Raw genomic sequence first — 15,119 nt, forward strand, 5'->3', positions numbered from 1 at the left:
CGCTCAAAAAAAGGCTCGTGTCGATTGGTGCAAAGAAATGCTTAAGAAATACAATCGCGGTGCTTCAAAAGACGTTTATAAAATCGTGACAGGTAACGAATCATGAATATATTTGTATGAGCCCGAAAGGAAGCAGCAGTCGACTGTATGGATGTTCCAAGATGAACCAAATCCAACAAAAGTTGTTCGCGCACGAAGCACTTCAAAGAAAATGGTGGCTTGTTTCTTCGGAAAAACTGGTCATATTGCAACAGTGTCTCTAGAGGATCGTAGAACAGTAAATTCTGAGTGGTACACAACCATCTGTTTGTTAGAAGTCTTCGGTGAAATAAGGAAAACAAACAAGAGACACCGGATTGTTCTTCATCATGGCAATGCGAGCTCTCACACATCGGCTCAAACAAGAGACTATTTGAGCACTCAAAACATCGAATTGATGGGTCATCCGCCGTACATCCCTGATTTGGCACCCAATGATTTCTTTTTGTTCCCATCCGTGAAGAATAAACTGCGTGGTCAACGATTTTCATCGCCCGAAGAAGCTATTGAAGTGTTCAAAAATCATGTTTTGGAGATATCTCATTTGGAATGGAATAAATGCTTTGAAAATTGGTTTAAGCGTATGCAAAAGTGTATCGATCATCGTGGCGGGTACTTTGAAAAACAATAAAAATATATTCGCAGCTTAACTATTTGTTTTCGTTCTTATTCCCGAAATATAAATAGTAACCCTCGTATTCAATGCTTCATCAGCTTTCATTTTAAAACTGTTTCTTTGATTATATGAGATAAATTGTAGATTGCTGGAAAAATTAAAATTAAGATTAAATTAGTAGTAAATTGAAACTGTATGTACAAAATATACATATATCGTATATGTATACATATTTTACTCAGTTTTTGGCATTTTATATTTGGTATTATTTTTCTTTATTGCTTTGTTTTCATAGAATTAATACACATAATACTACATATATACAATTATATATGTAAATTATTAACATATAATTATATATACATACGTAATTTATAGTATATATTTATAAAAAAATATTAAAAAATTAATATATTTAGATTAGCTAATAAATTATGCATTTATATTCCTCTACGATATTCTCGTATATAAATTAATTATATTTAGTATTAAATTAATTTATATATTTTTATTCAACTTTTTATTTTTGCTGCTTGATTAAATTCATTAAATGTATCTAGATAAAAGATAAAATTATATAACAATTCATCTGTAGATATAATTAAGTTCCAGATAATATATTATTTTTAAGACTGCTTATGTGAAAACACAGTTATAAAAAAATATATAAATTATAAAAGAGATATAAAAATATATTTATACTTTTATTTGTAAGTTTTTATTGCTTATTGTTTAAGTTTACCACTGACGAGGTACTGTAACCTCGTCAGTGGTTTTACTATACTTCAGTATTTTTATGAGTTATGACTCTAAACCAAATTACATGAATATTATTCTAAATAATTTAATAAAGATAATATATAATTTTTCATCTAACAATAAGATGCTGATATAGATAATACATATATTTTTATTATCTCTATAAAAATAATATTAAAGATATATATTCATAAAAACGTAGATATTTGAGAATCGCCAGACAGAATTTAAAAACAAAAGTAAGACTATTCTCTCGACCGTACTGGCAAATATTATTTATTAAATCTCAACGTTTCGACCCTTCTTTGAGTCCTTATCAAGTGATCTAGATATACATAGAGAAGAAATACAGTACAGAGATTAATACAATAAAAAAATTACTTCACTTAACAATATTACAAAATAATAAAAAGAAGCGAAACATACTTGTTACATAGAAAATAAAAATAAAATTATAATTTTAAGATGTCAAGAACGAACATAGTGTCGGTTTGACAACACGTCAAGACTCTTAGACGAGTTATGAGAGACTAAACGACCTTTATTATTTTGTCGTAGATATTACATAGATTGTCGGTATCCTTTTGTAAATTAATAGCGTTATTATTTTTCTTAATACAAAACATTTCAGCGATTTCTCTTTTTCTTACGTGTTTTCCACTGTGCAAAATAACCGGCGAAGTCCAGTCAAAATCGCGTGATTGAATTCAATTTTATGTTTGCTGATAACTGATAAATTACTCGAATGCATTTTGATGTTGCTGAAATGTTCCTTTACACGTGTATATAGATGTCTCTTTGTTTGTCCGATGTATGACACGTTGCAATCATTACAATTAATTTCGTAAACTACTTCAATCTTTTTATCTGTAGGCAGTCTATCCTTGCCGAGTGTAATTAAATGATTCGGTTTTGTAGGAATATTATGAACAACATTAAATCCGATATTTTTAAAAATTCGATCGATATCGCCTAAGCTATTAACATAAGGTAGTGAAATGAAAAGAGATTTATCAACAATACTTCGCTCATTACTCGATTCATTCATCAGAAAGAAATATTTTTATCGGCTCTCAATATTAAGAAATCTCGATTCATTCATGTTTCTGTGTTTTAAAAAATTAATCCTTTTATTAACCCAACGATCAATTACATGTTTAGGAAAGCAGTTATTAAATAAAATCTGTTACACGATATTAATATTCTCGTCGTGAAACTGATCATTAGATAAGAGAATCGCGTGATCTACAAGATTAAAAAATGTGTTCATTTTATATTTAAAAGGGTGATTGGAAAAGAAATTCATATATCTGTTCGAACACGCGTTCTTCCTGTACCAATTTGTTACAAACTTTCCATTTGACCAAGAGATCGTTGTATTCAAAAAATTAATACATCCGTCTGATTCCGTCTCATATGTAAAGGTTAAACGGTGGTGATAATTATTAAAGGTATTAATTATTTCGTGGATTTTGATCTTTGGAATAATAGCGAAAATATCGTCAATATCATATCTATAATAAGTCGGAATATTGAAACTAAGTTGACTTAAACAATGTGTTTCGAGATCATCCATCACCATGTCTGCCAAGATGGGTGAGAGAGGAGATCCCATGGGACTACCAAAGATTTGTTCGTAATATTGTTCATTAAAGCTAAAACTAGTAGAATCTAGAATAAATTCGACGGCATATAAGAACTGAGCAAGACTGAAATTCGTATTTTGACTTCAATGTCATTGTTTCTCAATAGCGCGTAAAACCAATTCTTTTGGAATATTAGTGTATAGAGCGCTCACATCTAAAGAAATCAAAGTATTATTGTCGTCAATAATTTTATCTTTTAAATTTGGATGGCGGAAAACGTCCAGCCATCCTTAATGTAAGATTTCGGTAACAAATTAGAACTATGTAAAATATTATGAATATATTTAGCAACATTATATACTGGACTACCTAATAAAGATACAATGATGCGTAGAGGAAATTCTTTTTTGTGAACCTTTGGCAGACCATAACAACGTGGTAGATTACCATTAGTGATATTTAATGACTTATACGTGGAGTCGTCAATCAAATCGTTATCTCGCCAAGATTTTATTAGAGCGTTAGTCTTTATAGTTAGTTTGATAGGATTTTTTTTTAGTTTTTTGTAAGTGGATTCGTCATTCAATAACGATTCCATTTTTTCCAAATAATCATTTTTACTCATTACTACGGTGATCTGACCCTTATCAGCTTTGGTGACAAAAATATCTTCATTATCACGTAGAAATTTTTTACAGAGCGAAAAACCTTGTAAGATGTGTCTGTCAGAAGAAGAAATGTGTTTATTTTCACATAAAAACTTTTTGAGAGAATCAGCTACTGAAATTCTTGTGGTTTCTAGTAAATCACTCGGAATGTTCTTGTGAACTTTGTTTAATAAAGTAAAAGAATTAGATAAAGTATACAATGTTTTATTATTCTAAAAAGTATTATATGCGCACGCTATTTATTATTTGAATTTTTTGATATAATTTTAAAATAACAAAATTATAACAGTACCTAAAACGTCAGACATCTTAGATTTGTGACAGCAATATGGACATTTTTCACAGGACAGGCGGTGACACGATCTTCGATACAATCGAGTAATCGACTTTACATGCCTTTTTTAAAAATGGAATACTTGAAGCTATATATCGATCGATAACTACGTTCAATTTGCTTAATGAGATACCTAATTGCGAGCTTATTTTATCGATGCATTATGTTGATTAAGCTCGTTCGCGTTAATATTTATTAAAAAAAGGTGAAAAAAGGCGCCCAGTTAACGGCATGCCAGTAACCAAAAATTACCCATTGCAAACCCATGTAGAATCCTATAAAAAATTAATCATTAACCCATATAGAATTCTATGAAAAATTAATCATTGCAAACCCATGTAGAATTATATGCAAAATAAACCATAACAGGTACGTGTTTTGATATTTATTGCAAATCCATGTAGAATTGTATAAAAAATTATTCATTGTAAACCCATGTAAAATAATACATAACCCCGCACGTCAATGTGTATTGGGTACATAACCCCGCACGCTATCAGATCGCAGAGCACTAATGCCATCTGTTGTGAAACGTGAAAGTCGTACAAGACTACCACTACATGCATCTATTGCATGGTTGTGTACGTGTGATATATGTGTGCGCATGTGTTGTATATGTGTGAATACGTGTAGCACGATACACTATGTGTACGTGGACGATGATGACGATGACGGGGACGTTTCTTAAAAGAAATTTTTCATATTTAGACTTTGCATTATTATATTTCTGCTTACAAATCACGTAGAGCAGAAATAGACACTTTCATTATATAATTCGAACTTAATCTATCGATTAAGTCTAATATAAACTCGATTGCTTCAGCCGTTATTGAGCATTCAAAATTTATAATAGACTCAATCGTCTGACTCGCGTTATTAATTAAGAAAGATAATACACGGTGTGCCTCGTTCGTCAATGCCGGTAACTGGGCGCGAGTGTCTCTTGATATTCGTCCAGACTATGTCAGACTATAAAAGACTTAAGAAAAAGTATAAGAATATATAAGACCCTTTGTTTATATCAAATTTGTATTTGTATATCAGTCTTTCCGAATCTTATTATTTTAAAATAATTTCTATTCTTAATATTTAATATTTACATTGCACCTAATATTTTCTCTATTATGCACAGCAGAGCCTTAACTATTTAGTAAAAAACATAAATGTATTAGGTCCTTGAATAAGTTCTCGCTGTTTCTTAAAAAATGGCGTAGCGGCACTCTGTGCATGGAATTTCGTACGGAAACGCATCAGCTAAGTAGTACTATATGTAACCTCAAATTCTAGTAGATACAGTTTACCACAGTGTCAACCACGTGTTTAATTACCTATTGCGAAAATGTCTACTTTTGTGCCAAATAAAGTGTTTTTGCGGGGAATTTTATTGCACTGCTTTATTCAAAAGAAATCTGCAGCTGAAGCACACAGAATTCTTGTTGAAACATATGGTGACAATGCTCTGTCGAATACGACATTTTAGGCGCTTTAAAAATAATGACTTTGACCTTGAAGATAAAGAACATTCTGGAGCACCGACAAAGTTTGAAGACGAAGAATTGGAGGCATTGCTTGATCAAGATCCATGTCAGACGCTAGTAGAGCTCGGGAAAACATTGCAAGTAGATGCGTCAACAGTTTCAAAACGTTTAAAAGCGTTAGGAATGATCCAAAAGCAAGGACATTGGGTGCCGTATGAGTTGAAGCCGAGAGACGTTGAACGACGTTTTCTCATGTGTGAATTGCTGCTTCAACGGCATAAAAGAAAAGGTTTTCTGCACCGTATCATCACTGGAGATGAAAAGTGGATTTACTACGACAATCCAAAGCGTAAAAAATCGTGGGGTACGCCCGGTCACGCATCAACATCGTTCCCAAAACCAAATATCCACGATTCCAAGATTCTACTCTGCATTTGGTGGGATCAGCAGGGCGTAATTTATTATGAGCTGCTTAAACCCAATGAAACTATCACGAGAGCTCGCTATCGACTTCAGATGATGCGTTTGAGTCGAGCTCTAAAAGAAAAGCGGCCACTATACGGGCAGAGACACGACAAAGTGATTTTGTTACATGACAATGCTCGGCCACATGTGGCAAAACCAGTCAAAACTTACCTGGAAACGCTTCAATGGGAAGTTCTACCTCACCCGCCGTATTCACCGGACATAGCCCCCTCGGATTATCACTTGTTTCGGTCGATGGCGCATGGTTTGAGCGAGCAGCGCTTCCATTCTTTCAAAGAAACCGAAAAATGGGTCGATTCATGGATTGCGTCAAAAGATGAATCGTTTTTTCGACGGGGGATTCAATTACTGCCAGAAAGATGGGAGAAAGTGGTCTCTAATGATGGACAATACTTTGAGTAAAGTTATTGTAAGCCTTATATTTTAAATAAATGTTTTTTTTTAACAAAAAAAACAGCGAGAACTTATTCAAGGACCTAATATTATATATATTTTTAATATATATATACATATATTAAAAATATATATAATATATATATATATATATATGCATATATTAAAAAGCTGATTCAGAGAGAGAATAGTTCAGAAAATTTATTTCTATTGTCATTTCTATAAATTTCTAAATTGTTAATTTTTTTAAAAAAGCAATAATGATATCTAAAGCACTTTGATTGTAAATTACAATATTTAGTATCAAGATAAATGTAAAGAGAGAAAAAGCAATTAAATGTCATGTTTTCATAATATATGTATATGTATCATATTTTTATATTATTTATAATGGCAAGCATAAACGTTTCATTAGTATATTTTTTTATAAATAATTGTAAATACACACAAAAAAAATAATTGGCTTACAAATATGATTAAAAATACATTATTGTATATTCACACACACACATATATATATACATACATATGTATATACTATATATGCTAATATATTTATATTATATAAATGTAAGTATCAAAAATTATTATATATATTTTTATACGACTATAATATCCTAATATATTACTTATAACAACTTACACAAAATTGTAACTTATTAGTCATTAAAAAAAAAAATATCATCGGCTAATAGAAAACGCAGTTGAATTTGGTCGGAAGGAATTTATATCAGATGGAAAATAATGATGCAACGTGGCACGCATGACTATGTACATAATCCACACCCAGATTGCAAATCCTAGGAACTTGACAGGACCATAACTGTAAAAATGCATAGAATAAATATTAGAATTGTCGCAACGTAACATAATTTCAATTTATAATAAATTAATTAGACAGGATGAATACTCAAATCTTAGAAATAAATTTCCTGAGGATTCCATAATTTTCCAGGTGTACTTTGTTCAAAATTCCAAGTAAAATTAAAGTATTTTAATAGTATATTAGCTAACAAGTGCGGAGGATCGTAAATCGGTCGAGAGTGCGGAAGTTTGGCGCACGAGGCGAACCCGAGTGTGACAATCCGCATGATCGGCCGATTTATGACCCGCACATGTTGGTTACGATATTTTGTGTGACCGGTGCGTGGAAAGGGAGCCCTTTCTAAAATTCCATCATGTGAGTAAAGGGCGACTTTTCGCGCGCCGGTTGCACAAATAATATTTAGAATACAATTTTGAACTAAGTTTATTTGTTATATATAATTTTTTAACATAATGAAGTATTTTTTTAATATAATAATGTAATATAGTATTATATTATAAGAAAATATATTTTAATATATACTTTATATAAAACTAATAAATTATTCTTTAAAACTATATTTTAAAATCAAAAGAGCAATTTTTTTTTTAAATTCCTCGAGTTCAAATTAAATTCCATGATAATTCCAGGATTTTTCAAGGTAGAACAAAATTTCCTGAGAATTCCAGGTTTCTCAAGGTAGTGCACACCCTGATTAGAAAAAAGAGATCATAAAATTATAATTATACATACTTGGTAAGCCATGCGACGAATATGCTGCATAACACACTGACAACGAATGAATAACTGGCCAAGGGTCGCAAGCTCAATCGAGGTGGCAGTCGCTCCTCGCAGCCGCTGGTAAATCCGCCAGGCATGCGTTTCGGTAACTTTCTGACTGTGACAGGCGGTGTAATCAATTGCCGAAAGATACTACCTAGGAAGCTCTGTCTGCTGTACAGTCCAACGATCTCACGTCGATACTGCAAATGCACAAGTTGTTGATTTTGTGCGTTAAGAATACATATATACGAGATGTCCAATTTTAATCCCCAATCCATCCCCAAAAACTTTTTCATTTTTGCTTGTATAACAAAATGTTTCGAACAAAAGTTATTTGATTTGAAGGGAAACAAAAAATGGTGCTATTGATTTTTTTTTCTGAAGATCAAGATCATTTGAAGGTCATTTTTTAACTAGAACTACTATATTGTTTTTATATAAATTGATTCCTTGCAATTTTTGGCATAAAAAATTATAAGAGCATGACAGCCAAAAAATGAAAAGTTTACGAGATATTTTACCATTTTAATTTGACATTAAGTATTTTATATATACTATAAAATATCAGAATGCTATAATTATAAAATGTAAAATATGTAATACAATAAAATAATATAAATTATGTTATTTTATTGTATAAATATATAAATAAATAAATACATAATATATAAACAAATAAAATAAAATATGTAAAATATAAATAGAAAATAATAATAAAATGTAAAATATATATATATATATACACTCTTAACAACAATTAGAGTATTACTTAAATTTCTTTAAAAAATTGGCAAAATTCAGTCAGCTGTAACTTCGTTAAAAATGAATCAAATTTAAATTTAAAAATCTTTACTTTAAAAGCTTACTACATATTGACTACACTTTCATTTTGACCTAAAAAATAATTACATAGAACAAAAATAAAAAAAGAAAAAAATTGGTAATTTTTACATTATTTTCATTCATTTGTAACCAGTCTATAAGTTTTTGTAAAAATTTTGGCAATTATTGCGTTCGATAGAGCAAAGTTTCAGCTTTAATAATCTTTTTTTAAAATTGCGATATTTTTCATTTAATCAGCGATAACTCAATAATAAAAAATCGTAGAAACATTAAAAAAAACGATTTTAGAAAAAGATTTAAGAAAACTTCAAGCTTTCACACCGGAGAGTTGACAAATGTCAGATTTTTTTTACATACGGAGCAGGTTCGCAAAGTAAGAAGAAAATTTCTAATTTTGTTCAGTTCATAGTTTTCTACATGTTCACAAAAATTACCAAACTTACAGGAATTTCAAAAAAGTAGTAAGCTTTTAAAGTAGAGATTTCTTAAAAACCTTTTTTTAAATTTAAATTTGGTTCATTTTTAACGAAGTTACAGGTGGCTGAATTTTGCCAATTTTTTAAGGAAATTTAAATAATCTTCTAATTGTTGTGAGGAATGTATATAATAATACCTTAAAATTGATGTAACAGCACAATTTGTATAAGCTTCTAACGAGAAAAGCACACTCATTCGTTCGAATCGGTTGTAGTTCTGGATCACCCATATATTCGATATATCGACAAGTTTGTCTATCCTTTTGCAGGGGTACAAAAGTACCCGGTCTAATCGAATCAAGACTAGAATCCGTCTAAAAATTAATATTCTTTTTTAATCAAATAAAAACATTTTGATAAAATTTTACTAAAAAAAATCATAGTCGATACAAATTCAGATATGAAAAGAGCTAATAGGAGTGAAATATAAATATTTGGTGACAAAATTGTTTTTAAATTCTTTTTTAATTATTTTGAACGTTTTGGACACTTTCTCATAACACAGATCGGCTAATAAAAAAAAATTCCATCATAGACAACAGTTCACACCTGTGATTGATGACAAAAGGAAGTTGATAGAATACTATCATGATATTCTTGATCCGCCACTATAGCATCCTGTGGAATGTCTTCGAGTTTAATCTGCAATAATCGCGATTGTATTATAATATTAACCCCAATATAGATGTACAATTTGTATTGTAACTGTAAGAAAATTTAGTTACTTGAAATATATCTATTAACTGCTGCTGAGAAGTAGCCAAAAGTAAAGGAACTCTTCGTCGTTCTTCTATGCTGATATCATCCGAGGAATAATCTTCGCAATTAATAAATTCCCATAAAGACAGCAAGAAGCGCTTTCCCCTTCTTCTGTTTTCCAGAGCTTCGACCAAACTGGTTGCCGTTAAATGCGCTTGTTTAATGGTGCTTAAGAACCATACAACCTATGAAAAAAAAAAAATAAACTAATCAATAACTAGTAATCGATAGATCTGTCCAGAGATCTACGAAAAGTGAAAAATACCTGCAAAGTGATGGCTGACGAAAACATAGGCATGTATTGATATGTTGGTCCTTCTAGCTCGAGAATCTGTTGCCTAACAATCGACGTCCATTGATTGGTAGTTAGTCTACCTTTGCTTAAGCCCACATCGTCCATGCAACTTTCCACTTCACATATCATTTTTGCTAAATATGGTTGCGAAAATACCTATAAAAGAGAAATGTCTTAAAAAATTATAGAAAATAGTATAGTCTGTTAAAAAAAATGTGCGTACCTTTGTAACTCTGAATAACATCAGTGCATTCTTAGGTGCTACTAAATCGATTCTCATAAATCGTGGAAGTAACTGTTGAAATATAGCTGTGTATGCTAACAGATTATTGGCAACGAAAGAAATCCATCTTCCAGGATCATGAATTTTACCTCTTTCCTCTTCTTCTATTTTACTAAAAACATCGAAGCGCAAATGTTAGCAATATTTTTATTTGTAAGCTGTATAATAGTTTAATATTAGCAATACTATTATAGTATTGATATGTATGTACCCTTCTTTAGTATATGTTACTCCTGGAACATATCTCCATGGTTGAATAAAACTCAACCAAGCTTCCAATATTAATCTAAACGAGCTGTCCAATGGCCAATGATATATTGCTTTTCGCAAAAACGTATATATCTTTCCTTGAACTGAAGGAAGAATTATTCTATAAATAAAATTATAATATTAATTGTAAAAGAAAATTATAAACAATTTAAAATATAAAAAGTATATTATGAATAAATAAAAATAATTATAACTAAATATAATTATAAATAAATAAATAAATAATATATATTATATACAGGGTATTTTGAAAGTCTGGAAATGGTCAAATGTCTCAAAAACAATACACTTTAGAAAAAAGTTTCAAATAAAAATTGTAGGATTTAAAAACATCTCAATACCTCTTCAATTCATCCATAGCACTCTTGTCACCTGTTGCGCTATTCGTAAATTCATGCAGCGTTTTTATAAATGCTCTTACAAGGCGTATATGTTCACCAGAATGTAGGCTATGCTGAAATTAAAAGTTATAATCAAATATATATGTTTAAAAATAATAAAAATTATTCTTATTCTGCAAAAATACTTATGTTTCTTTATTTATCACTACTCACTGTTTATTTATTTAATCGAGAAAACTTACTCTCCGTGGAATTGAAGTTAAGTAGGATGTATTCAACTGGGAAGTTAATTGCTCACTTTCTGTATACTCCAACCAAAAGTCGAGAAAAACCTGTACTACAGTCTCACTTCTCCATACTTGCGGTAAGCATTGCTGTTGCGGCACACCTGATCCAGGAGTAGTCGTTCCTGGTGATAATATGGACGTTCTTAGAAGTCTCGGAGTTTGTAGTCGTTGACAATCTCTGATTAAGATTTAAAAAAATATATAAATAGTATATACGCAACTTATTTCTCAATATAAACATTAAATATTTCCCTACCTTCTGAATTCTGGTGACTGAGTCAATTTTCTTGACGGAGTTTTCTTGACATACGGTCCAATCATTGGTAAAACGATGGCGTTATCTTTTGGAAGGAAATGATATAAATAACGATGTGCTAATTGAAAGTAAACAGTTTCCCAATTCGCCCATACATTCTCCGACTGTTGCAGTTGTAACCAGGGATTGGTCAGATGGTACGCAAAATGAAAAATAAAATATTCAAAGGGATATATATTTGCATTAAGGAAAAATCAATGCTAATAATATAATTTAATATAAAAGCTAAATCAAAGACTTTAGCTGGATTTTACTCAATAATAACTCTTTTATTAAGTGTTATAGAAATAAATTATTCAAAACTTCTTAACTTGTTTTTTTATAAGAAATAACTATAAAATTTTACATAACAAGGATAGAGAATGTATTGCTGTGAGAGCCAATATATAATACTTAGCAATTCGCTAAGATGAGAAACAATCTCAAATCGAGATTTATAAGTTCCTCTTCCCTTTTACCCCCCCTTGGAAGAGCAGTCGCCCGATAAGCGGAAGGTCTCGGGTTCGATTCTCGATTCAGCTGACTTTTTCGGACCGATATATTTTTCTCGTCTACATCAATTTTAGGGGGGGGGGGGGGGGGGGTAAAGGAAAGAGGAACTTATAAATCTCGATTTGAGATTGTTCCTCATCTTAACGAATTGCTAAGTATTATATATTGGCTCTCACAGCAATACATTCTTTATCCTTGTTATTTACAATAAGAGCGATCTAGCCATATCATTTGTTATAAAATTTTAGTTAACAATTAAGCAGTAATAATTATATAATATTTGACAAAGGATACTCATAGATAAGGCTGAAGGAACTCGCGTTCCTTGATCATCTCTAATTTTATCGAGATAAAATGGTGATATTACTCCTTCTTCCAACATGGAGCGTATTTTTGACTAAAATATAAAATAAAGATTTATAAGCTGTAATAAACATAAAACAACCTACATACATATATATTACATAGCATAAATAAAATTTTCAGACATACTGGAAGATATGATGTTGGAAAGTTATACTTCAAGTAACAGTCCGGAAGTAATTTGTAGCATAATGAAAACATCGGGCCTTGTGGACTAAGGAAGTTGTACAGTGCATCGTACTCTTGTGGATTCTTAGATGTGATACTATGCAGATTCCATCCGACATTATCTACTATTCCAAATAAAGAGTCTATCAGAAGAGGGAAGACAAGTTGCAGTTCAGTGGTACTTGACTCTTCTATCAATATAGCTAGATCTCTGCATCGTTCTACCAATGGCTCATTTAAATATCTCTGTGCTCTGATCTAAAAATTCATAAAAATGTTTTGTAAAATTTATTACATTGTATATATAATAAATAATATATATATATACATATATATAATATATAATAAAGAATAAATAGTATATATACAGGGTGTCTAGAAAATCGCCCGCAATACTCGGGAGATGATTTCGGACCCAAAAAGAAGAAAAAAATATATAAACATACGTCCAGAAATAAGTCGTTTCCGAGTTATAACCACTTTTATTTAATTTTTTTATTTAAAAATTTTTTTCAATTTTAAATAATATTAAATAATTTTTCCAATAATATTCCTGACTTAAGACAAAGAATAATTCATGAATTCGAAGAAATAAGGAGGAATCCAAATGTTTTTCAGAGTTCAAAATTTCTTATTTGGTAGAAGAATAAAAGCCTGCATTCGTGCTAAAAGTGGCCATTTTGAACATCTTATTTAATTTAAATCAAATATTTATTCATGTTTATCTTTGACTTTTAAAAATTATGTAATCGTATTTACAAATATCAAAAAATTAAAAAAAAATTAAAAAATAAAATTTAAAAAATTAAATAAAAATGAGTATAACTCGGAAACGACTTATTTCCGGACCTATGTTTATATAACATTTTTTCTTCTTTTCGGATCTCAAATCACCTCCTAAAGTATTGCGGGCGATTTTTTGGACACCCTGTATATATAATAAATATTACATTTTATATATATATATATATATATATATATGTATATATAATAAATTAAATTATATATTGCTGTCATCAGAGTTATAAATACTATTATAAGCGTTATTAAACTTTTTTTTGCTTTACTTTTTGCGGACGTTTGCTCTATCATAATAACTAAGAACTGCATTACTTGTGAAAAAGACCTAAAGGAAAAGTTAAAACGTTGTAATAAAATTAATAAATTGCCAGTTGGTTGATACATATTACTCAATTATTATTATTTATTACTGGCGACAATAAGATCTTTTAATATAATTTTTTTTCATAAATATTTTTCATAAATAATTTCATAAATAAATTTTATAATCAATGCATATAATGTATAACATCAGGTTTGAAGTGTGTAATATTTCAAAATTAAATAGAAATAGCAATAAAAGTATGTAGTATATAGAACATAATGAATTTATTATGAACAAAGCTGAATTAGAATAACAAATTTATAAAAGAATATAGAAAAAAATATGTTAATATATTTAAAAATATAAAACACATTTATATATTTCGGTCTCTTTTTTAAACCACGTTAACGCAATAAAACTATAAATGTAAACATAAATAATGTAAGTGAAGTGAAACGCAATTAAAGAATAAAATACTAAAAGAATAAAAATAAAAATTAAAATATAATATTTAATTTCATAATTAATATATTTGTGTTTGTTTTTTAAGATTCTTATACTGTTTTTATTTAAATTTAACGTGTCGTCAACTGTGGAAAAATCTATGGTTATATTGTCACATTCTTATACTGTTCCGGCTTTTAAGGTTACGTCCCACTACTTATTAGTTAATTACATTAAATGTACATACTGTAGCAACATCAGTTGAAGCAGCCATAGTTCAGAAATTTTTCGTCCTTGATAAACTATAAAAATTAACATTTAAAAAACAATAAACAGTATTTTGTACTGCTCTTTACTTTTATATTATTTTTTATTTTTATTGATTCTTCTACCATATATAGAAACGATCACTGACGAGGTATTATTAAAGACCGACAACCTTACGAGAGTTTGTGTCGCCCATGGTGTAAGCAAAGTATATAGACGAGTATAGAAGCACGGTTCACAGTACCCCGCGGGTCGCACGAGCTGAGCAGGGTACCCACCCAAATAGACAAAAAATATTTCTTTTAGATTTCTAAAAGATATCTTATATCTTCAGATGTCTTTCATTTTGTACCAAAAGATATTTTTTATATTTTTTAGGAATCTAAAAGATGTCTTATGCAACAGTTTCAGATATCTTTTAGATATCTATAAACAGTGGCATAGTCAGGGGGGGGGCTGTGGA

At 30.0% G+C, this 15,119-nt stretch overlaps 1 protein-coding gene across 1 annotated transcript; it reads right to left on the bottom strand.

Annotated features, from left to right (window-relative positions):
- Positions 1-6,828: 6,828 nt before the first annotated feature.
- Positions 6,829-14,818, bottom strand: LOC114940660 (sphingomyelin phosphodiesterase 4). Its single transcript, XM_029315393.2, has 14 exons — positions 14,637-14,818; positions 12,802-13,098; positions 12,604-12,706; positions 11,758-11,989; positions 11,457-11,679; positions 11,215-11,327; positions 10,815-10,973; positions 10,544-10,715; positions 10,291-10,476; positions 9,992-10,210; positions 9,816-9,908; positions 9,404-9,580; positions 7,918-8,147; positions 6,829-7,182 (listed from the first exon to the last, which is right to left on the bottom strand). The coding sequence occupies exons 1-14, from the start codon at positions 14,661-14,663 to the stop codon at positions 7,041-7,043; spliced, it is 2,373 nt and encodes a 790-aa protein (XP_029171226.1). The 5' UTR covers positions 14,664-14,818; the 3' UTR covers positions 6,829-7,040.
- Between the last annotated feature and the right edge of the window lie 301 nt (positions 14,819-15,119).

This window comes from Nylanderia fulva, unplaced genomic scaffold (genome assembly GCF_048542155.1).
Source record: "Nylanderia fulva isolate GAGA-0341 unplaced genomic scaffold, ASM4854215v1 Scaffold132, whole genome shotgun sequence".
Lineage (NCBI taxonomy): Eukaryota > Metazoa > Arthropoda > Insecta > Hymenoptera > Formicidae > Nylanderia > Nylanderia fulva.